The sequence below is a fragment of the Oncorhynchus mykiss genome, chromosome 16 (genome assembly GCF_057628025.1).
Source record: "Oncorhynchus mykiss isolate SJ-2025 chromosome 16, ASM5762802v1, whole genome shotgun sequence".
Taxonomy (NCBI): Eukaryota; Metazoa; Chordata; class Actinopteri; order Salmoniformes; family Salmonidae; genus Oncorhynchus; species Oncorhynchus mykiss.
Genome location: NC_143037.1, coordinates 55,368,787 through 55,392,959, shown reverse-complemented (window position 1 = coordinate 55,392,959; position 24,173 = coordinate 55,368,787). Strand labels below are relative to the sequence as shown.

At 41.7% G+C, this 24,173-nt stretch overlaps 2 protein-coding genes across 51 annotated transcripts in view; one reads left to right on the top strand and one right to left on the bottom strand.

Moving 5' to 3' along the window:
• Positions 1–2,849: 2,849 nt before the first annotated feature.
• Positions 2,850–5,416, top strand: rassf11 (Ras association domain family member 11). Its single transcript, XM_021566418.3, has 3 exons — positions 2,850–2,927; positions 3,426–3,535; positions 3,660–5,416. The coding sequence occupies exons 2-3, from the start codon at positions 3,433–3,435 to the stop codon at positions 5,048–5,050; spliced, it is 1,494 nt and encodes a 497-aa protein (XP_021422093.2). The 5' UTR covers positions 2,850–2,927; positions 3,426–3,432; the 3' UTR covers positions 5,051–5,416.
• A 250-nt stretch (positions 5,417–5,666) lies between these two features.
• Positions 5,667–24,173, bottom strand: part of LOC110492252 (cold shock domain-containing protein E1) — a 37,775-nt gene continuing 19,268 nt past the window's right edge. Inside the window, exons 3-22 of one of the 50 annotated variants that reach the window (XM_090203353.1) lie at positions 23,146–23,390; positions 21,162–21,320; positions 19,563–19,758; positions 18,982–19,148; positions 18,184–18,270; positions 17,996–18,093; positions 17,784–17,865; positions 14,184–14,312; positions 13,763–13,888; positions 13,401–13,640; positions 13,015–13,155; positions 11,611–11,781; positions 10,230–10,337; positions 9,906–10,081; positions 9,675–9,787; positions 9,440–9,559; positions 9,131–9,309; positions 8,765–8,928; positions 7,226–7,358; positions 5,667–7,131 (exon numbers count right to left, since the gene is read on the bottom strand). In XM_090203353.1, coding sequence (XP_090059479.1) covers positions 7,084–7,131; positions 7,226–7,358; positions 8,765–8,928; positions 9,131–9,309; positions 9,440–9,559; positions 9,675–9,787; positions 9,906–10,081; positions 10,230–10,337; positions 11,611–11,781; positions 13,015–13,155; positions 13,401–13,640; positions 13,763–13,888; positions 14,184–14,312; positions 17,784–17,865; positions 17,996–18,093; positions 18,184–18,270; positions 18,982–19,148; positions 19,563–19,758; positions 21,162–21,320; positions 23,146–23,271 — 2,763 coding nt within the window. In that variant the 5' untranslated portion in view covers positions 23,272–23,390 and the 3' untranslated portion in view covers positions 5,667–7,083. Of the gene's footprint in view, positions 7,132–7,225; positions 7,359–8,764; positions 8,929–9,130; positions 9,310–9,439; positions 9,560–9,674; positions 9,788–9,905; positions 10,082–10,229; positions 10,338–11,610; positions 11,782–12,990; positions 13,156–13,400; positions 13,641–13,762; positions 13,889–14,183; positions 14,313–17,783; positions 17,866–17,995; positions 18,115–18,183; positions 18,271–18,981; positions 19,149–19,562; positions 19,759–21,161; positions 21,321–23,145; positions 23,391–24,173 lie in introns of all 50 variants that reach the window. The other 49 variants (XM_021566410.3, XM_090203354.1, XM_090203355.1 and 46 more) reach the window with 49 other exon arrangements.

Genomic DNA, 24,173 nt, shown 5'->3' with positions numbered 1-24,173 from the left:
AATGGTCCTGCTTGTCTTGCACTGCAGAATTGACGTGTCCAACCCGGACACTTTTGAGATGGTACTGGGATAGAGGCCAAGAACACACTGAACAACTGAGCCCCTGCCCCAACCTCATGCCTGAATCTCCAATGCCACCCCCCCCCCCTCCCCCAAAGACACAACCAATCTATTTAGAGAATGCAATCCCAAATGTCAAAGCTTATTTCCGTGTGCAGCCAGTTAAAGACATCAAGTCAGAGAGATGAGGGGGGAGGTGGGCAGTGGGGGGCACTGGGTAAAGAGGAGGGAGGTGGGCAGTGGGGGGCACTGGGTAGAGAAGGAGGGAGGTGGGCAGTGGGGGACATTGGGTAGAGAGGAGGGAGGTGGGCAGTGGGGGGAATTGGCACAGCAGTTTCCCTTAGGACTGATTCCTGGCCCCAACTGGTCATCTTGAGGCAGATTAGAAATAACGATACACATGATCTGATACGCATGATACGCATTATTGGCAAAGTGATATTTATTTAATTTTTGATTTAACCTTTATTTAACTAGGCAAGTCAGCTAAGAACAAATTCTTATTTACAATGACGGCCTACATATAAAACTGTACTGTACATTGTATTGTCATTATCATGAATCATGGATGATATACTCAAATTAATTTCTAATTATCAAAGGAATATGGCATGACATTGTAAAAATAAGCATATACAACAGAGCACAGCCTTATGAACAACGGTTTCCTGGAAATATTATGTCCAAAATGAGACAAGTCCTGAAAAAATGTATTTCACAATTTCCCATAAAATGTTTAAGCTATAGCACTAAAGAGCCACACTACATCATTATGCGAGAATAGTACCAATTAGCCTATTGCATATCTTGTATAGAGGGCCCATATTTTTGCACCTCAACATTCTGGAGTTAAGTTTACCATCTCACTTCTAAGCAACAAATCACAACTGTCAGAATTTGTTATGAACAATGCAACTGAACAACCAACTTCCCAAAAAACTGACCAATTGATATCAAGAAGTAGTCTTTTAATTTGGGTTAGATTTAATTCATGTAATTCTATTACATGAAATGAAATCTAATCTTCTACTTAACACTACTGATTACAGCTCAGACACCACTTAGATTCAAGCAACCAAGTGCAAACAAACACACATGAACAAACATAACCTCTTTCAACTATCTGTCCTCCTTGTCTGTCCTGGTCTGTAGCTCACCATTAAGCTATGAGGCTGGGAGCAGCTGGACATGTGGTTTGCGTTGCAGAATGGGAAGGGTTCTAATTTTCAACTCTCACATTTCTCCTAACATTAACCCGTCTCGGGAGGAGGGCCTGGCAGGCTGAAGAAAAGTTTGACAACAGGTGTTCCACTTCTTTTACTCCAGCAGTTTACGTTATGTATTTAGTCTAGTGCACATTCTAGCCTAATTCACTCCTGTCCCAAAACTATCCAAAACAAAAGCACATGTTGTAAAATAATATACAACCTCAGTCCCAATAGTTTGGCACAGGAGTAAATTAGAATGTGCGCTAAACACAATGTAAACTACCCATTTTTATTTGGTATACAAGCGACTTATCTGTTGACTAATGAGACTAAGAATTTGAGTGGAGAAATTACAAAACCTTTGCTCCCTCTTGTGGGGTGACCGAGCTTAGATATCCAACACCATATTTTCAGTTTAAGCTTCATTTGTACAGTGCGAGCCATAGAAATAGAATGGATAGAGTGAGTGTCCCCATTCAAGTAAAATATGACATAATAGGTGGATTGGTGGCCATTGGGAGTGTACACATAGGAGCAAAGCAGGAAGTAAAAGCAGGAATTGTACCCATCAATCTGTGCTGTAATTTGTTGAATCAACTCAACATTACAAAAAAATACATTCCATTGCATGAGCCACATTTGTTAGCATTATTTCAATGAACAATCTACATTACCATGGAAATAATTGCATCACAATTCCAGACAGCCATTGCGAGTGTACCACATGAGTTTACCAGTAAAATTGCCAGGATTAGAGGTTCCAAGCCTGTTCTATTGATTCTATTTCTATGGTATGAGCATCCTATTCAGTTGAAGGTGTTATTGGCAGTAACAAAATGTATTTAAGAATATCCATTCCCTACAACATCTAATCAGAGCACTAGTTTGGATAACTTGTCAGGGGTGCTGTGGAAGTACATTTACAAGCATTTTGCTGTCAAGATTCATGATGAACAAGTGTCAGTAGCTAATAAGGGATTACTGTACTGTTCAACAAGGCTGGAGACTCAAAACCAAAAGTATTTGGTCAATCGAAGGCAAATCATATAACAGTTGTGGAATGCTCTAGAACTTGGCGTACTGGAGCTTTGGACAGTTTACCAGACTGTTTATATTTTCCGTTCCGATAGGGATCCCCCTTCCTGTCAGAAAGATACACAAAAACACCCAGAGCCAAAAATATCTGACAGTTTTCTGATGCAAGTGAACCAATGTTGATAGTATTTGGTTAGCTCAAACAAACTAAGTAGCTAAGAGTTTATGTCAACTTGGATTTTAATTTATACCCAAATTAGACTATTTATTTTTCTTGACGCAACAATGCCATTTTGAAAATAAATAACACAATGCATACAAAGTTGTCAATTTATCCATTGTATTCAAGTATCGTAAAAGACAAACAAAATGCCATTTTAAGCATAAATATAGCAAACCTACTGATAAACTTTCCGAGTCTAATCTGTGCAATTTTCACACAGATCAGCCCTCAATCTTTTTTTGAGAGGAGTGGGATAATAAACTTCCCTGCAGTAGTAGTTACCCAAGGGAATTCAAATTGGCCTTACTCACTCCACGGTGCTCCTCACAAGACCGTTTCCATCCCTTTCAGAGCATTGTGCCTTCAGTATAGTGGACGGCTCCCAGCATCGGCTCTAAGAGGTAGGTAGCAAACTTTATTCACAGTCTATGCATGTGATATTCTGGCATCGGAACCAACGGATTATTACAATTATCTTGAGAAAATGTCCAACTTCGAACCATCTACTTTTGATGACAAATAGGTGAATTTGGCTGGCAACTGGATGCTTTGTTCATTAATGCCTTTGATAACATTTTATACAACTATTAAGTTTTACCCTCAATATATGAATTGTTTGTTTACATCCTTGAGTATCGTTAAGCATTATTTGAAAATACTGTAAATTCCAACTCGATGATTGCATTAAACTTACAAATATGTCATTTTGACTGCCCTCAAGACACAAAGCTGGCCAAGACAGTGAGCAGACAAACTATTTACAGAGAATGGTAATGAGGGTCATTAGTCTGTCTCCACCACTTCCCCTGTTTGTACAGTAATGGAGGCTCTTACCTCGAGATATCAGCACCTACAGTAACGCTTCATTTTGTTCTCATCCCTTAATTTTCTGAATACAGAATAAGAATGGAGGTTAAGGTATCAGTGGAGGGAGTCCCACGTGTTGTCTGTGGAGTTACTGAGAAAACCACATGCCAGGAAGTAGTCATAGCTTTGGCTCAATCCCTTGGTGAGTACACATCTGGCGGCATTTATATTTTAGGGTCTCATTTCACTGTATACTTTACTTGATTTCTCATACAAATCAATCTTTTCAGGTAATAAATTCATCCTAATTATCTTCCTCTGCTTAGGTCGTCCTGGGCGCTACACACTTCAGGAGAAATTCAAAGAGTTTGAGCGAAATATGACGCCTAATGAACGGCTTCTGGAGTCTCTTGAGAAGTACGGCCAGCAGGCCAGAGAGATCCAGCTCACCCTGCTGCACAATGGGCCATCCCTCTGGGAAGGGCCTAGCAGAGCGAAAGGCAGCAGATACGAGGCTGGCCCTCAGCTTAGGAGAGCAGATGCTGGGGGCAAGGTACAAAGGCTTAGCGGTGGGTTTAGTTTACACCGTCAAAGCCTCCCTCCCTTATCGTGCCTGCGGCAACAAGCCGAACAGCGACCGGAAGAACCAAAAAAGCCCAAAAGAAAGTCCCTGACCCTGATGGAGGAGGCTTGGGGATGGCTGGAGAGCATAGGAAGGGGCACAGTGAACCAATCAAGCCGCGAAAAGGGTAGCAGGATGGACACGGTTAAAAGGGATGGTTGTTCCCTGAACGTTACGGTCACTGTTGCCAAGGATCCCTCCACTCCTGGGGTTTTGCAGAGCAAATTTAGAGAAAAGAGTGCTAAGTCCACTGAGCACCAGCGAATCTCCTGCTGCATGGGAGACCAGGGCAGGGACAGAGAGAAAAGTAACCTTTTCAATTCTGATGAAGGTAATGATATCCAACATGTTAAGAAACACCCAGAGGTTAGCATGGCAAAGATAAAAGCTGAGGGCCAGCAGAATCCAACCAGTGCCCTTAAGATGGTTGATGAGAAAAGGAAGTTAAGAGCACTAGTTGCGATCCAACAGGCTAGTCTGAAAGAGCTGCAGGTCCAAATAACCTGCACGGATAGCCAAATTCATGAGCTGGAGGAGCAACGAAAGGCCAGGCAAGCTGACCAAGAGGCCCAGCAAAAAATAGTGGAGGAGGCAGAGCACCTGGAATTTTGGAAAAATGAGCTGAAGGCCGAGGAGGGATATGAGAAAGACTTGCAGGAACAGTTCCTGGAGATGAAGGTGAAAGCTGTGGAGTGTAAGGCCAAGTTAGAAGAGTACAAACGCAAAATGCAAGGTCTTGATTCTTCAAGGGACAGGAGAACTGTTCAAGAGGAGCAAGTGAACGTTCCAAGCCAAGATGCCACATCTCCTGCTGCTGCAGGGTGGACAAGGCTGAATGAGGCCCTGAATCAATCAAGACCTCTTACAGTCAGTGTGGTAAATACTGACAGGAAGTTTGCGTCCAGAGTGGACTCCAGTCATCCTCATGCTGTAGTTCTTCCAAACCAGATCAAGGAATTGCGGCCCTCAGGGCCAAGTCAGCTTAGGGACTGGTGGACATGCTGGTCTGAAGCTCAGAGTCCAAATCCAGAAACACAACCAAGGGTTGTGCATATCTCTGAAATAATGATACATCTGGGCAGCACCAGAGTTTGAAAAGAGGTTGAGGAAAAACGGAAACGTATCTGTAAAAACCAAACACAATATAGCCTTAGCGTTCAGCGAGGACTGTGAGGCAACAAACATAGGCACAGACATGCATACACACACGTACACATGGATTTTGTACTGTAGATGTGTTAATGGTGGAGTAGGGGCCTGAGGGCACACAGTGTGTTGTGAAATATGTGAATGTAATGTAATGCTTTTAAAATTGTATAAACTGCCTTGGTTTTGCTGAACCCCAGGAGGAGTAGCTGCTGCCATAGGGATCCATAATAAATACATGATTTGTTTGCAGTTTCACATTTCTGTACTGACTGTTCTGTTGCTGTAAAAATAAAAAGGCTCAATATTTGTCCTACCAAGAGTTTCTTAATATCTTTTAAATCTTAATTTTGTTCCACTGTTCAGGCACCTTGGTTTGAAAAGAGTTAAGGACAGCATTTCCTTTTTACTGCACTGTCAAATTATATTTTCAAGCCTATGCAAAGAAAACATTTTAAATAAGTATCTTACTGCCATTGAGTAAAATACATTCTACAAACTATATATTAAGAAATAAAGATTCAACTGCCTCGATTTTCTTTTAAATAAAGACAAACGCCATATGTAATTTTCATAAAACTTTAATTCAATTGTTTCATTCAAGACCATTAACAAAAGTACATAGGAGAGCCTCTATGCAGTTCAGGAGGAACCCAGTGATCGCCAGTTTAAATTAATTTAGACTAACTCCCATATGTGCATTCAGGCACAACAGATCACCCACCAATGCCACTAAAGCACAATAATAGATATCCTGATCCTTAAGATGAATTCTAATACTTTCAACTTTTCCCCCTCTTTTACTTAAGTAAAATGTATTTTTGTTATATTGTGATGTTTTAATCTTTCACTAAGAAAAAAGCACACATCACATACAGTATATTTCCACCCACAGGTATTTGGGATGCAGACCAGTATTATTTCTACTAGAATAAAAAGCCATCCCAACATTGTTCTTAATATTTTGGCGGTTGGCTGGGGTCAGAGGATACATCTAATTTTTTTGTTTTCTTTGTAGTTTTTAGGCACCTTATTTTTACTTCATTTTATTAATTAGCAGATAGAGATTCAATGGAACAAAAAAAGAAATATGTGCAAAAAAAAAAAGAATACATTGTATAAAATAACTGCTGGATATAAGATGCCATTAGGAATTCTGCACCTGGGGAAATTGCTTATGGAGCGTGTGAATACTGAAAAGGTATTGAAATGCTCCAGATTTGTCAAAGTAAATCCTAATCATAGTCACTTAAACATTCACATACATCACAACACACAACACCATGCTTTCACTCCAGCTCTTGGATAAAGTGTTTCAAAACTGCTCAAAAAACCGAGCAGAGAAATAGCCTCCGTATATGAAAAACAGGATCCTCCTTATGAAGGGAACTTTGCTTTATGCATTTTGTAGGAAAGCATAGTGGAAACCATTGGCAAATGAGAATCATTTCGTTTCCTTAAATGAGGGAGAGCAAATGGAAGAAGCAGGTGAGCTCTAATACATGCCCACACTCACACATATCCACATACACAACAGGTTGCAGGTGCAGAATTCCAGACATTTAAGCAGATTCAGCAAAGATGAGGACAAGACAATGCCACACAACCAGCACTCTGATTTTAAGGGGAGCAGAAACCCTTTAAAACAAATCCTCTGTAACTTCTACCATTTCTAAAACACCTTATGCACAACAATCACACACACACACAGAAGAGAAACCTGCAATGTATACTGCAGTATGAAACCGTATCAAGTACATATGTGGGTGGCAGGGAACAAATGGAATGAGAGGGTTCCATTGCAGGTGATGGAACAGGGAGAGGTGTTACACATGCTTATTTCTGTGTGCCTGTCAAGAGTATGTATGTGTGTAAGAGCATGTTTCTGCAAGACAGCAAAATTCTCTTTCCATTGTTGTCCTCCATTCTGGGATTGCATTTCTAAATCTGGGCCCACCTATTCCAGACGGGGTATATACTGTTCAGTCAATTACACCCGGTTGACGAGTCTTCCGCTCCACGTTGAAGCCCTAGGTAAAAAACAAAGACCGGTCATTATAAGCAACACACCTTAAATATAAATCAGAACCTATTATACAGCATTTTGCTACCAAATGTGTGTACCTTTGAGTTGTCAGGACCACGGGGCTGTCTCAAAATGACTAGGCGGGGGGCGCTAGAGTCATCCAGGGTGATGCTCTTGAGCCGGTTGACCAAACGATCGGGACGGGGGGTTGCCACCGGTTTAGGCCCTTCACTGTGGGGGTAGAGAAACAAGATGGCTTTTAACCAACACTATACCGTCTAGGATAACTGGGTCATAAATGAGACATGACTAGTAAATCTGGTGGCTAGAGGTTAAATTTAACTCATTTACAGTGCCATCGAAAAGTATTAAGACAACTTGACTTTTTCCATACTTACCTTACAAGCCTTATTCTAAAATTGATTAAGTAGTTTCCCCCCCTAAGTATTCACACAATACCCCATAATGACAAAGCAAAAACAGGTTTTTAGAAATGTTTGCAAATTTATAAAAAAAAATAAAAACAGAAATATCTGAGGCAGGATTGTGTCGAGGCACAGATCTGGGGAAGGGTACCAAAACATTTCTGCAACACTGAAGGTCTCCAAGAACACAGTGGCCTCCGTTATTCTTAAATGGAAGAAGTTATGTACCACCAAGACTCTTCCTAGCAGGCTGCCAGGTCAAGCAATCGGGGGAGAAGGGCCTTGGTAAGGGGGGTGACCAAGAACCCGACGGTCACTGACAAAGCTCTAGAGTTCCTCTGTGGAGATGGGAGAACCTTCCAGAAGAACAACCATCTCTGCAGTACTCCACCAATCAGGCCTTTATGGTAGTGGCCAGATGGAAGCCACTCCTCAGTAAAAGGCACATGACAGCACTCTTGGAGTTTGCCAGAAGGCACCTAAAGACTGTCAGAACATGAGAAACAAGATTCTCTGTTCTGATGAAACAAAGATTGAACTCTTTGGCCTGAGTGCCAAGCGTCATGTCTGGAGGAAACCTGGCACCATCCAGGTGAAGCATGTGGTGGCTGCATCATTCTGTGGGGATGTTTTTCAGCAGCAGGTACTGGAAGGTACTGGAAGACTAGTCAGGATCGAGGCAAAGATGAACGGAGCAAAGCACGGAGAGATCCTTGATGAAAACCTACTCAGGACCTCAGATTGGGGCGAAGGTTCACCTTCCAACAGAACAATGACCCTAAGCACACAGCCAAGACAACGCAGAAAAGGCTTCGGGACAAGTCTCTGAATGTCCCAGCCAGAACGTCTCTGGAGAGACCTGAAAATAGCTGTGCAGCAACACTCCCCATACAACCCGACAGAGCTTGAGAGGATCTGCAAAGAATAATGGGAGAAACTCCCCAAATACAGGTCTGCCAAACTTGTAACGTCATACACAAGACGATTCAAGGCTATAATCTCTGTCAAAGGTGCTTCAACAAAGTAGAGAGTAAAGGGTCTGAATACTTATGCGATTTCAGTTTTTTATACATTTGAAAACATTTCTAAAACCCTGTTTTTGCTTTGTCATTATCGGGTATTGTGTATAGATTGAGGGGGGGAAAAAAACGATTTAATCAAAACATTTTAGCCCACTTCATGGGTACTTGTACACCCCCCTGCTGTCTTTACCTGACTCTGCGCACATTGCAGGCACTACATTTCCCTGTGCGTTGGTTGAGAATGACTGAGAACTCCACCTCATCCCCAGTCTGGAGCTCCAAGCCATCCTGCACCTCTTTGACATGGAAAAACAGCTTCTTACTCTCACCAACTTCATATGTGATGAAACCAAACTGGGGAGACAAGACATTACAGACTAAATAGGCATAGCACTCAACATGGGTAGCCACACCAAGAAAGTCCAAAAATTATACGTCCTTATTTCTTCATATTAGGTTTCCTTAGCAAACTTGAAAAATACATCTATAAAGTATTATTTGAAAGGCAATTAAATCACGTGTGCCTGCACCCGTTTCAACAATCATGATCAGATACCTGGTCCTTGACGCACTCCACTAAGGCTTTGCGTTGGGGCACAACGTTGCAGGCCATCTTCTGTCCTGTCTGGGCCACTGTGCACAACTGGAACTTCACCAGCTCTCCTTTCTGCAGACAGTCTGCCTTGTTTGTCATGCCCATGATGCCAAATGAGTAATTCTGGCCCTTCATGCCCTCTGAATGGTTAGAGGGACAAGGTGGGAGAAGATGAATGGTTATTTTAGTCATTTGGTTATTGTAGAGTATGTGCAGGAGTAAAAACATTGAATTGATGGACATAACCCTCCACTGCCAGTGGGGACTCGCCTTCCTCTGAGTGCTCGATGAGCCCCTGGTACTCTGTCTGCGACGGGTCCACACTACGCAGAGGGCGCACCACCTTCCCCAGCATCACCGCCTCACCAACATCCTGTCCCACACTATTCACTGCAATAACAGCACACCATTAGCATAAACACTGATGACTAATATAGAAATGCTTCACTATAGAGCGTACTGTAGCGCAAAATCAAACAAATGACTAGAGCATTGTCTTGCCTACCTGCTGCCATCTTCATAACCTTCTCAGCGCTGACTTTGTTTCCTTTGCCCTTGGACAGGGTGTATTCCACAGTGTCACCCAGCTCCAGGTTCTCCATGTCTCCACACAGCTCACTGGTACAAAGAGATACAGGCAGTATGAAAAACGTGGGACCTCCCCTTTTGGACACATCTAATGTGCCAACAACCAACATATTTTACACTGTAGCTTGCCTGTCTTGAATAGTTGTACCTGTAGTGAAAGAAGATCTCTTGATCGTGATTGGCCGTCTCAATGAACCCAAAGTTGTCTTTCAGCGTGGCGATGTATCCCAGCAGCCTTTTGGTGTTGACTGTGCGGTTGAGGATCTTAATGGTGACCGCGCTCTGCTGGCCCGTCCTCTTTACCTCATTGATGGAGAACTCCACCTTGAAGACAAGGTTGGATTTACACCAAATAGAAACAACCAACTGCAGGATGTATTTTTGGGGTTGGTACGTTGCCATTTCGACAAAGCACATTTGAGCCAGTGTTGATTTGTTTTACTGGTTTAACTTGTAAACTGGTTTTCAGTACCTTGTCTCCTGCCTGTGGCTGGGCAGCTCCCTCCAGATCTTTGACATGGTACGACACAGTCAGCTTCACTCCACAGTCCTCATAAGAAATCACTCCCTCTTCTGCTTCCTACAGGAGGACACACCAGCAAACTGATTAGACTGACAGTTCCAGTCAAAGGTTGGCTAATGCTCTTCTCTCCAGAACTCAGGCATTGAACTGTAGCACCCTACTGTGGTTCTGAGCATTGGGAAATGTTAAAATACTTCCAGAGAGGAAAAGGCACCATTCCTGTCATTTTTTTTATTACTGATCTGAACAGGCTGGATAGGTGTAAGTAAATGGGTAGGGGAAAAATAAATAATAATTCATCCAAGCCGGTGCAGATCAGTGATTACTTCAGAGGAAGGGAGGAATGCATCTTTGATATAAGCTTTGGAGTATATCAGATGAACGGCAGTAGAAAGTCCTTAAAAAGCTAATTGTGCAGATGACTGGTACACATTCCAAAGCAGCCCTGGTAGTATTTGGTTAGCATTAGCCTTAACTGTGTGAAATCAACACCTTTGTACAAAGTGTTAAATGTCCTATCTCCTTAGGAACTAGTAAAACAAATAGCATGACTTCAAAAGTGAAGTGTTTTTACAGAGGAATTGATTTAAAGTTGAATTAGTGGACTGAAACCATGCCGTCAACTCTTGGGTGAGGAGCACATTTGGCAGGACATAGACCACACCACTAACCTTTTCTACTAGTTTATAATAAGAAATAAGATAAATATACACATTCAGACTACCTATTTGAGCGTACATGTCAACTATGCATGTCTGCCAAAATATGAAAAAGAGCGAGTAAAAAAACAAATCATTGTGAATTTAAGGTAACTAGGGGAGCTTCTCGCGGTAGCTATGTAAAAACTCTGGCAAATCAATGTTAGATCTAGCCAATTTGAGGAGACTTATCCAAAACTAGTGGTTAGTACTGTGCCGCAGTTGGTGTCAACCCCGTAGGAAAACAATTCAATAGAACGGGCGTATTGTCATAAATAAAGCATTGATCAGGGTGATGGCATCATGCAAAGACCGAACGCCTACCTTGTCTTTTTTCTAATGGAGAGAAGTAGCATGAGGGGGAAAGGGTGAAAGGAGAAAGCAAAGAGGAGAATTAGAACTAAAAGAGGGGTCATCAAAAATCGGTGGTCTGAAAAATGTGCAAACACAATGGGAAGTGTGTGTGTGTCGTCTCGGAGAGGTTTTCAATACTGATCAGACTAGGAGGCGAGGGAAACGGGGAAATAAATGTAAAAGAAAAATCAGGCAGGGAATAAAGACAAAACAAAAAAGGGACAAAAGTTGACAATGTTGCTGTGGGCTTTCTAGTGCTGCCCTGGGTGCTCTCGTACCTTCTCTTTGGCCTTGCTGGGGCTTGCGCTCTTGTTGTTGGTGATGGCTGCCGTGGCTTCCTTCTCCACCACGCCCACAAAGCGCTGCTCAGACTGGGTATGGAAGGACACTGTGCCTTTAGGCAGCTTCTTGATGCGCACCGCGTGGTTCCTCTGGGCAGACAGCATGTCCTGCACAGGAGAGTGGAGGGAGAAAACACCCCTTTCAATTATTGATGGTGTTCGATAAAGCTCTCATTGAGATTGTCTGGATTATATTGTGGAGGTAACCAGAGACCAAAATATATTTTGAACAATGTGCCTAGGAAATTTGAATGGGTTCAAAGAATGAGAATTCTTAATATTTAAAACAATTAACTGCATGTTCATTCCTAAAGCAATAGTTCCCTACTAAAGTAACACCCTTGGAAGAGCAGAATTCTGTGTTTTTCATTACAACAAAAAATATAAAACGCATAGAAGAAATACCTTGCTGCGTTTTGTAAATACAGATCTAAAATGCTTCTTATTGTAATTTCTGCTCGACAGACAAGCGTAAATCAGCCAACAGACACTAGAAAACGATAGTCCAGCATCCCATTGTGACATAGATGCATGGCTCCAAGACAACCAGCCACGGGGACATAAGAGCCCGAATGCGCAATTCCCCACAATTCCCAAGTCTGTCGAGCAGAAATTACAATAAGAAGCAGTTGCAGCGCTGCGTTGAGAATTCGAAAAGCATGAATACCAACGGTCCAAAATTCTAAAAACACTGCTGTGCGTACATGTACACGTTTGGTACTGTGACAGACCCTTCCGTTTGTGCTTTAGTTGCACTTCTCCACTTGGATGAGAATTCACAAATGGGCATTATATCAGAAGACCTACTCATGTGTCGTTACTTTTCTCCTGTACTTTCCTCATTGCAGCCTACTTGTCTCTGGTAAAATGCAACATTAACTTCAACCAAAACATTAGAAAGAATGTAGCCAGCTACATTTCCTTCTGATCAACAGACATGCATCGTAAAATAAAAAAACGTAGCTTATTCATTGTAAGTTACATTTACTTGTTTGACTGCTAGCCAAATAGCGCTGCACGTCTGTTGTCATCTGATGAAAATTAAGCTTTTTCTGCCAAATGTGTTGCACAATTTTTCTGTGAAGGAAAACTATAGTTGCAAGCCCCTGATCACTATTGAAGAGAAGAAAAATAAAAAATCCACTACTTTCAATATAAAAACAAAGATGAAATTATTTAAAAAGCAGATTTTTTGTATGGTCTCCATTTCGAAAATGTAGATTTCGGAACGCTAACACAACCCCTGAAGATGGACAGAAAGAGGGAAGGCGAGAGTAAAGGAATTTAAAGACAGCATTTTATTGTTGAAAAACGGACCATGGACTTTTTCCCTGGACTCACGGGCACAACGGTGAACTCGACTTCGTCAGAGATGTGCAGCTGGCTTTCCTCCAGGACCTCGCTAAAGTGAAAGAACATCCTGGCATCCCGGTCCACACACTTGATGAAGCCAAAGCCGTCGCGCATGGCAGCGATCACACCCTATAGGACAGAGAGGAGAGGGAAAGCCGTCACCACAGCAGAGATGCTGTAGACTCTATAACATTTAAAGGACAGTGCACTGCAGATACAATGTTGAAAAGTTCCAATCCAGGTTTCTGCTCATGCATTTTGTAGGATTTACACATCAGTATGGAATATGGACTAACATCAGATAATTTAACTAGGTTGCCATATTCAATTAAAACCCCACAAACAAGCTTCCTCAAATGAACTAGAGGGCGTACCATGGATCTCCTCAGGGTCCTTACCATCTCACGGGACTCCTTGGTGAAGTGGAAGGTATCAGGCAGGATGTCGATGTTGGTGGCCCGCTCCAGCTTGTCCCTACGGTCCGTGGAAATGTTGAACTGCACATGGTCGCCTTCCAGCAGGGTCACCTTGGACTTGGTGTCCTTCTCACCAAACAGGAGCTCCTTGTCTGTGTAACTGATCCTGGCACAGATGCGGCCTGGTAGTGGATCATTCTGAAATGGGGAGGAACAATTTTAAAAGATTTATAATTTTCATCAAAATAATCTATATGATTCAGTAAATACCAAACACTCAGATTACTTATGAGCATAGAGGCATGGTTTAAGTTTCTGACCTGGTTCTTGGTTGGAACTTTAGGGATGACCTTGATAACAGTGCCTTCAAACTGCTCGATGCTGATGTCCTCAAATATGACTGTCCCCTGGGCGAGCAGCCTCACGTCAGTAGCCACCTCTTTCCCCTAAATGAGAGAAAACAAGATGCTTTAGTTACTTCAATGTTGCTTTCCCTCCTCTATTAGGATTTATTTTGCATCTTTACAGGCTTATGGCATCAATATGTGTAGAGAACATATACATGAGCAGGAATCATTTCTGTTGAATGGCTTTTCCTATTGAGACATATTGACTGCCATTAAACCTAAGCCTGCTTTGACAAGTCCCCAACATCTTAAGAACAACTACTTGATTCCAATGATCCAATACTGGCCTAATATTCTATACTTTGCCAGAACGGTTCCATGTGATGCCACCTACGTTTCTCTCTTTGATGGTGAACTCCACGTCGTCGCCGGCCTGCAGGGCCTCCAGGTCGCCCTTGAACTCGCTGTAGTGGAAGAAGATCTCCTTCACCACATCAGCCCTCTCAATGAACCCAAAGGCCTCCTGCCAGACAACACAAGGGGTTATAGAACATAATCAGGCACGTAGACTACACTAGCGGTTCTGGGGAGGAGGGGGGGGGGGGGGGGTATGAAATCATTTTTACATAACATTTTTGCTATCGTTCTTTTTTTACATCCGGTATTAGACAGTGGCAACGCGGAACACTAATTTAACCCACACATTTTCTAGAGGGACAGCTTTAGGCGGAACACAACAGTATCGTACCACATGCATCTGCAAGTTTTTTTCTATTCAGAAGTTAAGAAATTCCGCACTAATATTATAGTTCAAGCACAAAGGAAATATAGAGGTGTGTAAAATTGTTAATATGTTGTATTTGTATTAAATGCATTACAGAAGTGTAACGGTAGATCAGCTTATCTTAACCTGGCCGTTTGATACTTCTTCATACTGCCACAAAGTAACAAATATATGTTCAACAAACTCATGGTGCTGAGTGTTTTTACTTAAACCACACTCCGTAAATGCATTGTAACGTAAAACGGTTAGACATAAAAGGGTAGTTACCTAGCAAGTCAGTTATTTTAAGTAAATTAATTAATAAGCGTGGTCCCCATTGTTTTTGCTCTTTAGTTTTCACCAAAATGAAGAGAAAGGACATCATGTCCTTCTTCCAAAGAAAATACAAGGCCGACAGTGAGACAGATGGTTCAGGTGTGGAGAGAGCAGAGAGCCTGCAGAAAGAGAGCAGGAAGACTTATCCATTGGAGAGAGACTGAGAGTGAAGGCATAGAGCAGGAAAGTGAGACAGATGGAGAGAGAGGCTGAGGTATAGGCTGAGTGAGAGACACCAACAGAGGAGCCTCGTGCTTCCACAAGCAGTGGACCATCAGGTTTGTGATGTTGAATAAATCTGTGGTTACTTGTAAAGCAGTGCAATTAGTCAGTTTATATGGTGTATAGAAATGAGTCGGTTTGTGATTGAAATTAATTCTTATTTAACATGCTATTGGGCTTGTGATATAGATATCAGATGGATTTCTGAAGTTGCCTGATGGCAATGGTATATCTAAAATTACCCATATAGATATTTTTAATTATATATTTTTTTCTTTGGCAGATATCAGCAAATCCCAAGAGGAACCACTGGCACAGCCAATGATGAACATATACCCAAGAACTCTGATGGGGACGGGAGGAGGAGCTCAAGGCGACCTGGCACCATATCCACCCCTGGCTTGAATAAAAAAAATATTTAAAAAAATCTGATTGTTTGGTTACGCCTGCAGGCATTTTAGCCCTCCCAAAGTCTCAGAGACTGTATTTGATTCACAATTGGGTTTTAACAACTGGAAGGCAACTTACAAAGAGGGGGGATTTGCAATTCATGCAAGGTTTGAGCAGCACAAACAAGCAATGATTATATGGAGAGACTATCAGAAAGCTGTACAAAGTAATGCAACACTGGTAAATGCCCTAAACAAGGAACACAACAAGCAGCTTCAAGAAAATAGGGACTAAAACAATAGGAGAAGTACTACTACTTACAGCCACACAAAAACATTGCAAAGAGGACATGATGAGTCTGCAGAGTAAGACAATAAAGGGAACTCCATGGCAATCCTAGAAACAATAGCTAAGCATGACACAACTGTGAAAAAAAGGTTGACTTACATTCATAATGCAAAATATACAAGCAAAGAGATTCAGAATGAGGTTCTGAGTTGTTTGGCAGACATGGTTCGAACCAAAATGATAGAAGAAGTGAAAGACAGTGAGGTCTTCAGCATAATGGCAGATGAAACAAAAGATGTTTTAAAAAAAAGGAGCAGATATCTCTAGTACTCAGGTACTATTTCAGAGGAGCTGTCCATGAGAGCTTTCTCCACTTTGAATGGGCTGATCGACTAGATGCAGCAGGGCTTACTGACAAAATCATACACATATTAGAAAGTCATGGTCTTGAATACAAAAACAACCTAGTAGGCCAAGCATATGACGGTGCTTCCTTTATGAGTGGCACGCATTCAGGCGTCCAGGCACGCATTAAAGAACAAGCAAAGCATGCCTTAAACATTCACTGCAGTGCACACGGTCTAAACTTAGTTTTAGTGGATACAGTCAAAGCTGTCCCTGAGGTCGGACAGTTCTTCTCCTTACTAGAAAGACTTTACGTCTTCACATCTGGGTCATATGTGCATCAAAAATGGCTTAGCATACAAAAAGAGATGTACCCAGGTGCACCTACAGAGCTTCAGAGACTAAGTGACACTCGCTGGGCATCTCGATATATGGCTTTACATATTATTACGGATAGATTACCTGCCATTAAGCGAGACCTACAAGACATAGTCCAAGAACACAATGGTGACAGATCTGTTGAGGCACGAGGTCTGCTTGCACAGATGGATTTACAATTCATTATGTGCCTTGTTACACTCCATAAAGTGTTTGGAGAAGCAACATTTATATCAGATATGCTACAGTCTTCATCACTTGACCTGACCTGGCTGTTGATTTAGTTGAAGCCTTAGTTAAAACTTTGAATGACTACAGGAATGAGTCATTTTTTGATGACCTATGGAATGAAGTGTTGAACACAGCTGAGCACAGCTGAGCAATGTGATACTGCAATACACCCCCCCTGCAAAACGACCAAAAAAGCTAAGCTCAATTTAATGGAGACTGTGTACTCAGTACAGTGGGTCAGAGGTCAGATTCAGAACAAGAAAAGGGCAGTTTTGGTACAACCCTTTTCTACCCTGTTTTAGATCATATGCTCAATGAGCTTAACAGAAGGTTCCCTATCAAAAACTGTGACATAATGAATGTCATCCAAACCCTACAAGTGATGTGTTTCTCAAAGAGAAGTCCCTGTTTCCATTTGCTAGAATGTATGAATCAAATATTGAGGACTTGGGGCTTGAACTACATCAGTTCAGAAGAATTGTAGAAAGGAAAATACAGAGTGGCATGCAGAGACCCCCCAGTGTAGTAGAGCTGGCATTATTCATTGAGCCTTATAAAGAAGTTTTCTTTGAGCTCTTTAAACTGTGCAAGATAGCTGTTTCAATCCCTGTTAGTACTGCTTCTTGTGAACAGAGTTTTTCTGCATTAAAGCTGGTGAAAACTTCTCAGGTCCACAATGTCAGATTAAGCAATTTAGGTGTATTGAGTCAAGGCGGGCAAAGGCCTTGAGTCTAGATGAATTTGCTGATCTTTTTTGCAAAAAACCCCACAAAAACCTGATACTGAATATGTAATGCAAATGGAAATTATAATGGAGATGCAAATAAATTGTTGAATGATTATGAACATGGTATTTTGCCTGCTAATGCCTGCAATGCAGTGAAGAAAACTATATGACAACAATAACGTCTAATGTAACTGGCCTCTCTAACAGTACAACTGGCCCCAGCTTGGCCCTCCCAGTTTAAATGGTCTAGAACCGCCACTGGTAGACTAGCCAATGTCCAGCCAGGGATCCACAACAGTGTAGTGTGGCTTTACCTTGGTGGCACAGACAACCCCCTGGCACCTCATCTGTTTCTTCTTAACCAGGACAATGTTGTGTGCACTGACTGCACCGGTGCTGAAACACACATAAGATGATAGGCATGAGGAAAGGGCTACGGTATTGTGCAATCAAACATTGTAAAAATTGTGAAACTCAAGATAATTTGTTTGGGAAACAATAAGACACTTAAAGAAAAACAACTTACTGCTTGTTGGTTTCCATGTAGAAGCTGACTTTGTCTCCCGTGTCCAGGTGCATGTTGCCCTCTATGTCGTCTGGGGTGTAGGTCAAGTAAAACACCTCCTGCGTGGGAAGGAATCCATACTTTACATTACATTGACTACCAGCCTTGACATGACATGTCTCTTTCTTTAGGCCATTTGACAGTCTTACCCCATTTCTCTCATAGCACACACTGCCAGTGGGGACCTGCCCTGGAGCAGACTTGCCATCCAGGTGAGTAGGAATCGCTGAGACGACCTAACGGACAGAAAGAACCACATGGGGAGGAGATGGTTAAGAATGGCATTTGGGTGAGTCAGACAAACACGATTACCTAACTACAATCATTGTAATTAATTAGATTGCATACATTAAAATAATCAGGTAAGCGAAAAGACAAACTGGTTGATTTTCAAAAGTATATCAAGAAAGCAAAGGGCTACGTACTGTAGATACTACTGCATGAGATGTGAAATGCTTGAGAAGCCAAATTGAAGAGAAGGCGAATAGAAAAGACTTCAATGGATATCAAAATATTACATCCAATCAAGCTTATTCGATTGAATGACTTTCTGGATAAAGATTTATGCTATGTACAATTCTATATTTTCTATTTTGTTTAAACATCAAATCCCACCTCCACCCCTGAACACCACACAAATTGTATTTCAAGGAAAGTTAAGCCCATTGTAAATCTCCATGGAAACAGATGGTATTCCTAGTGTTTCAGACAAACGGAGATACTAACAATAACATAAATAATCGAAAGACAAATGTGGATTTAGAATTAGATTCAAATCCTTGGGGAGAAAGGTTTAGTATAAAGAATGTACGCATCTATGAAACTATTAAATGAACAAAAATGAACAAAGGTTTACAATGAGCTTGAACATAAACCCAACTGACAAACACCAACATTGAGGTGACACGGACAAGAAAAGAACCAAAAGTAAAATGGTGTTCCTTAACTGGATGAATATAACCATGCAGCACAGTAAATGGAGAGGCGTGCGAGTCTGGCCCCACCTGGCCCGAGATGCGCTCCTCTGGAAGCACCTCTGGTTTGATCTTAAGCAGCTTCACTGCTATGGGCTTGCCAGTACGCCTGTCTGAGGACACTTCAAACTCCACATCATCTGGAGAGGCAGAGAGAGATGTAAGAAAAACGGGTTTTGAGAAAATGTGTGCGCCACACCAAATACTGACCGGACATTCATAGAGTTCAATCGACTTAAAGGCTACCCACAGTATCTTGTGAAGAGATTGAGGCAGAAATCAATTGTCACCACTCAGCTCCCAGGATATCTTAGGGGGATTTTTTTTCTTTTTCTGACCAGATAAACATTAAGGAGCAGTTTCCCAAACACAGATTAAGCATAGTCCTTTACTAAAAAACAAACTCAAAAGGAGAATTTAATTTAAATGCTTTAGTCCAGGATTAGGCTTAATCTGTGTCTGGGGAAACCACCCCTAAAAGTTGTGTTGTTTAGTAGAAGGCTGGTGGATGAGACTAGACTACTAAATGACTAGAAGAAGCCCTGGCCTCTCACCTCCTATCTTGAGCTCCTGCAGGTTGCCGTTGTACTGGGAGCAGTGAAAGAAGAGGCGCGCCTGCCGCTCCGAGCACTGGATGAACCCGTAGGAGGTGAGCAGCTTCTCCACCACGCCAGTCTCCCTGATGCCCACCGCTGTGCCATTGGCAAACGCAGTGTGCCCATTGTGGAGCATGCCAGGGTCAAAACTCATCTAAACAGAACAAGAACGGAGAATGTTACTCATTGAACAAATCAAAAAGGTCAGTCAAAACACAGCTCTTAAGATTGAGAGCGGATGTGAGTTTATGAGTGGGATTGTGTAAATGTATGATAGAACAATTAATTGACAAATTAAACTCCCACACACACAGAATGGACCTATTTTACCCAAACATGCATTTAGTGAACACACATCTACAAAGACCAATCCCTACCCAAAATGTGCTTCCCGACAGGTGGTTGAACCAAAGTTTGGAGAGACTAACCCAAAGAGCTTTCTGCTGTTACCTGACACTTCCCCTATCTTGTGAATTCCAGGGGAAGCACATTTGGCCAACCCCAGATTGGTCTGAATCGACATGAAAACTATTCACTATAGGCTTGGGAGGTATACTGTATATACCCTATACTGCAGTATTTGGAAAAAGCTACGGGATGGTTTTCAATACTGTTTCAACTTTTTTTTATTTTATATAAAACATTTGAATATTTGTAGTTACTTTTAAGTAAATACCTGCAGTCCACTTGTGCAATACGTTAGGAGATAAAAGAACATTGCGTTCTTCATTTCACCAGTCACATTATGTATCTTACGGTTGTCCCCAGTCACGAGGGGTTTGTTTACAAGCACACGACGAGAGACCAGCGCCTATAGTCACTCACTGTCGTGCAGCATGCGCCAGGTGATCCAATTACATATTGAAATTCACAACTAAATGTTTACCAGATAGATATCTTATAACTTGTCTAAAATGTGCTAACTGCTCTGCAGTTGTGCATTTGATTTGCTAATGTAGTAGCGTTTGAGTTACTTGTATAATTTAGGTCAGAAACTGTACAAAATGTTTGCAATGCTCTCGTTAGCATTCTCTATGGGGATTCTTTAGTACTTTTAACCAGAAGTGGCATTTGATTTTTTTGATTTTTATAAAGCCCCTTGCGGTAACACCATATATGCCGGGTTGGCACAGGCACGGTTTGAAGGTATGGAAAGCTGGATACCATCCAACCCTAATTCACTACAAATAAAGGCCACACGGTAGTCATTTCTAGTTGGCTCAAGAGAAGCATGCACTTCTATTCACTCCATTTGTTACAATCACAACTGAATCCACAAGCACCCCTAAATTGACAAAGTTAGGAACATTATACGTGCAAAATCAGTTGGTTATAGAAACCATTGCCTTCTTCCATTGACTTGCACATTAAGTCAAGATGAACTGGGATGCTACAATATGACTTCAAAGCACAGCAATAATCAGTCATCAAGAGCCACTGCAAAACAATCAAACCGTGCGGTTAGCAAACGTCACCAAAGGAGACCACAGGAGCAGACAGGGCTGTCCATCATTGTGGGTGCAACCGATGCGATGCCCACACAACATGCCCACTTACTGATCTCCGGTACAGGGGTGTCCGCTTGTGTTTTTTGTGGGAAACCGAGAACGAGCGGGGGATAGCCACCACAGAGGTGGCAGAGGCATTATTACGTGCCAAAGGGGGTTCAGAGTGCACTCTCTCCATATCCGACAGTGGGGTCAGGGCTGGGTCACACTGGTTGGATGGGGAGGGGAGTCAAAAGATATTTGGAATTCAGAGATACTTGGAGCTGTGGTTTTAACCATGAGCACAGATTTCATTCCATTACACCTCAGTGTTCTAGTTAAGTTATATTCTTAAGCTTTCTTTAACTGTAAAAGTGATGGGCAAATAAAAACACTGATCGATCCTGACCCTGAGAATCAGAATTCCATAAGAGAAACCCATACATTTTTTTAGTAAGACCTAGCATCCCCATCAAACTAAAATAATACAAAAGCACTTGCCATTCAGTATATTTGAAGGAATGGACAGATGGAACAAAAAGGTAGAGGAAGGAGGTCATGTAACATTGTAATTGCTGAAGTGGAATGAAACTCATGAAATGCTATATCATTATTATTGCCTGAAATAAAGTGCAACTGTCCAGTTAATCTCACTTTTTAAAGTTAATATTCTGCCCAAATAATGTTGTTGACTCGTCCAAAACTCGTGGCCAAAGTATTATTTGGCGAAAAAAAACACATCCTCAAATGTGTATCTCAAACAGACAGTTTAAAAGATGCTTGCCATTTCCTCAGAACGTCATTATTTTATTACTGCTGCTCTTTAATTATTTGAATTTACTTATCTATTTTTTTTACTTAGCCAACAATGCAGTTAAGAAAAAATGTGTTAAGGGCTTGTCAGTAAGCAATTCACTGTGATTTTATTTGTTGGCTCATTGGCTGAGCTGGCTAATCAGCGGTCTACTTGCATTAATATTTTTTATGACTGGTTAGACAGAAGCGCATCTACACAGTAAGGTAATAGTTGGTTACATGAACAGTTCCAGAGCAGCCTCGTCACCTTAGGGGGCTTTCACACCAAATGGGTTTGGCGTAATCTTTCCCGAACTCTGGTGCGCTTACCCACTTAGTTCAGTTCGTTTGGCCTGTTGTGAACACCATCCACACTTGGGGGCGCAAAAAACAACGCACTGTGGTTCCCTCAAAAAGCAATGACAATTGGGACACAAAAGTGACGCTTCATGATAATCATAGATAGATTTAACAGAAGCATTTTGTCCAGTAAACAAAGGACTAGCATGGACATGTGGTTTTGTTCAAGAATTTATGTTTAACTAAATTTCAAAAGAACCGGACAAAAAAAAAAATACAGATGTAACAAATAATCAAACTGATTCTAACTACAGCTCAAAAATGTTTGTAAAAACACCCTTCCTAGCAAAGCATCAATGCTAACAGAGTTGAACTTACTAGTAGTTAGTGATCCGGCCTCAATGTTTTGATTTGCTGTTTTGATACCTAAGATTTCAGATTAAGCAACCTTGTTTCCACGCATTTCCAAATCAACTCGTCTTACAAACTAACCTCTCTTGGTTATAAATTTGCTTAATTTCAGTCTAGTATTACTTGAGGAAGAATGCCAAACAGATTTTCTCCCAAGTCTCGTCAAATGTCTTCTGTACCGTCTTCACTACACAGAAGTTACTGATCAAACAGTTTGTTTATATTGTCTACATAAGATGGCAATTACAACACTAACCATATCCCACACCTTTAATCTAAGGGGACATGGGGCATGGCACAAAGCATTTACAGCCTCATTTACATAAATGGTGGTGGGTAAAACAGAATTTGAAACAAACCCAAATTCCCAGTAACCTTTAGACCACCCTGTACTTGCTACACTGCACCTGAGCAAAAGCTAGTCTCTGAGTCCAGAGGAATGGAAAGGTTAAGCCAGTCAGAGCAGAGAGGCAGGGCAAGGTGGGTGAATGGGTGTTCGATGGGGGGAGAAGACGGAGGGAGGAAGTGGTGGGGATGATGGAACTTACGGATCGGCCGTACGGTGACAGGCTGAGTCCGACGGGGGAGGTGCTGCTCAGGTCAGCGCTAACGAACGCGGCAGGCGGCGACGCGGGCAAGGTAAACTCGACAAAGCCTTTCCAGGGGCTGCCCATATTTTTCCATAAACTTGAGTCAAACTCCACCCCTTTGTTGTACTTGATTACTGGTTTGCTTGAAAGCCTTGATTTTTCTAGTTATTTTCCTTTTTTTTTAAAAACCACCCAGTAGATGTCTGCAAGGGTGAAAAGGGGGGAAAAAAATGTTTTAAAGGAGGCAAAAAGGTCAGCCAGTGAGCAAAGTGTCAATCATGGGAAAGGGTCTGTGGGTGTGAGGAGACAAAGGAACATAAGGCTAGATGGGACCAGGTAGAGGGGTAGGATAAAGAGGCAGAGGAAAGCTTGCTAAAAACAACTTCCAAAATGAAGTACGCCTATGGCTACAAAAAAAAAAAAAAAGGAACTACTTCACAACTGCGCTAAATCTCTCTGCGAGAGTTGGTGCAATTAATATGGCTTGTTACCAAGTGACCCAAAGCAAGTTACAGAATAATACCATCTTCGTTAAAATTATAGCACAAGTGCACATGTACAAGAGCAGCATATTGTTTTGTCAAGAAGGATTTCTGGGACATTTAGTGGATAATTTGTTTTCATAGTCAAATAAATATCTACATTGCTGCCCTATGACAGCCCAGCAGGGAACCAGAGTAGAAATTGGGAGCGTATGTTTTCCCCTTCTTAGATTTAATTTCATATGACATCTATATCAAATGTAATTTGATACATGCATTTGTGAACTGCTGGAATAGTGTATCAATTGAGTCCTATCAAAATCAGTCCTTGATATGTGTAGATAAGTAAAAGCCTCATACAGGGTAAAGGATATTTTTCAGTTTGTGTAAATTTCTTTGGAGATGGACAAGATGGCTGGGCATATAGAGGATGCCTTTACAGACCTCGGACACATTCAGACATGCGCCATAAAAAAATAAAAATAAATAAAACTAAAGAGTTTT

Excerpts from the sequence above, each read along its gene's own strand:
- rassf11 (XM_021566418.3), top strand. The coding sequence starts at position 3,433 with ATGGAGGTTAAGGTATCAGTGGAGGGAGTCCCACGTGTTGTCTGTGGA. Across the intron at positions 3,536-3,659 it reads AGCTTTGGCTCAATCCCTTG|GTCGTCCTGGGCGCTACACA; the intron begins GTGAGTACACAT and ends TCCTCTGCTTAG.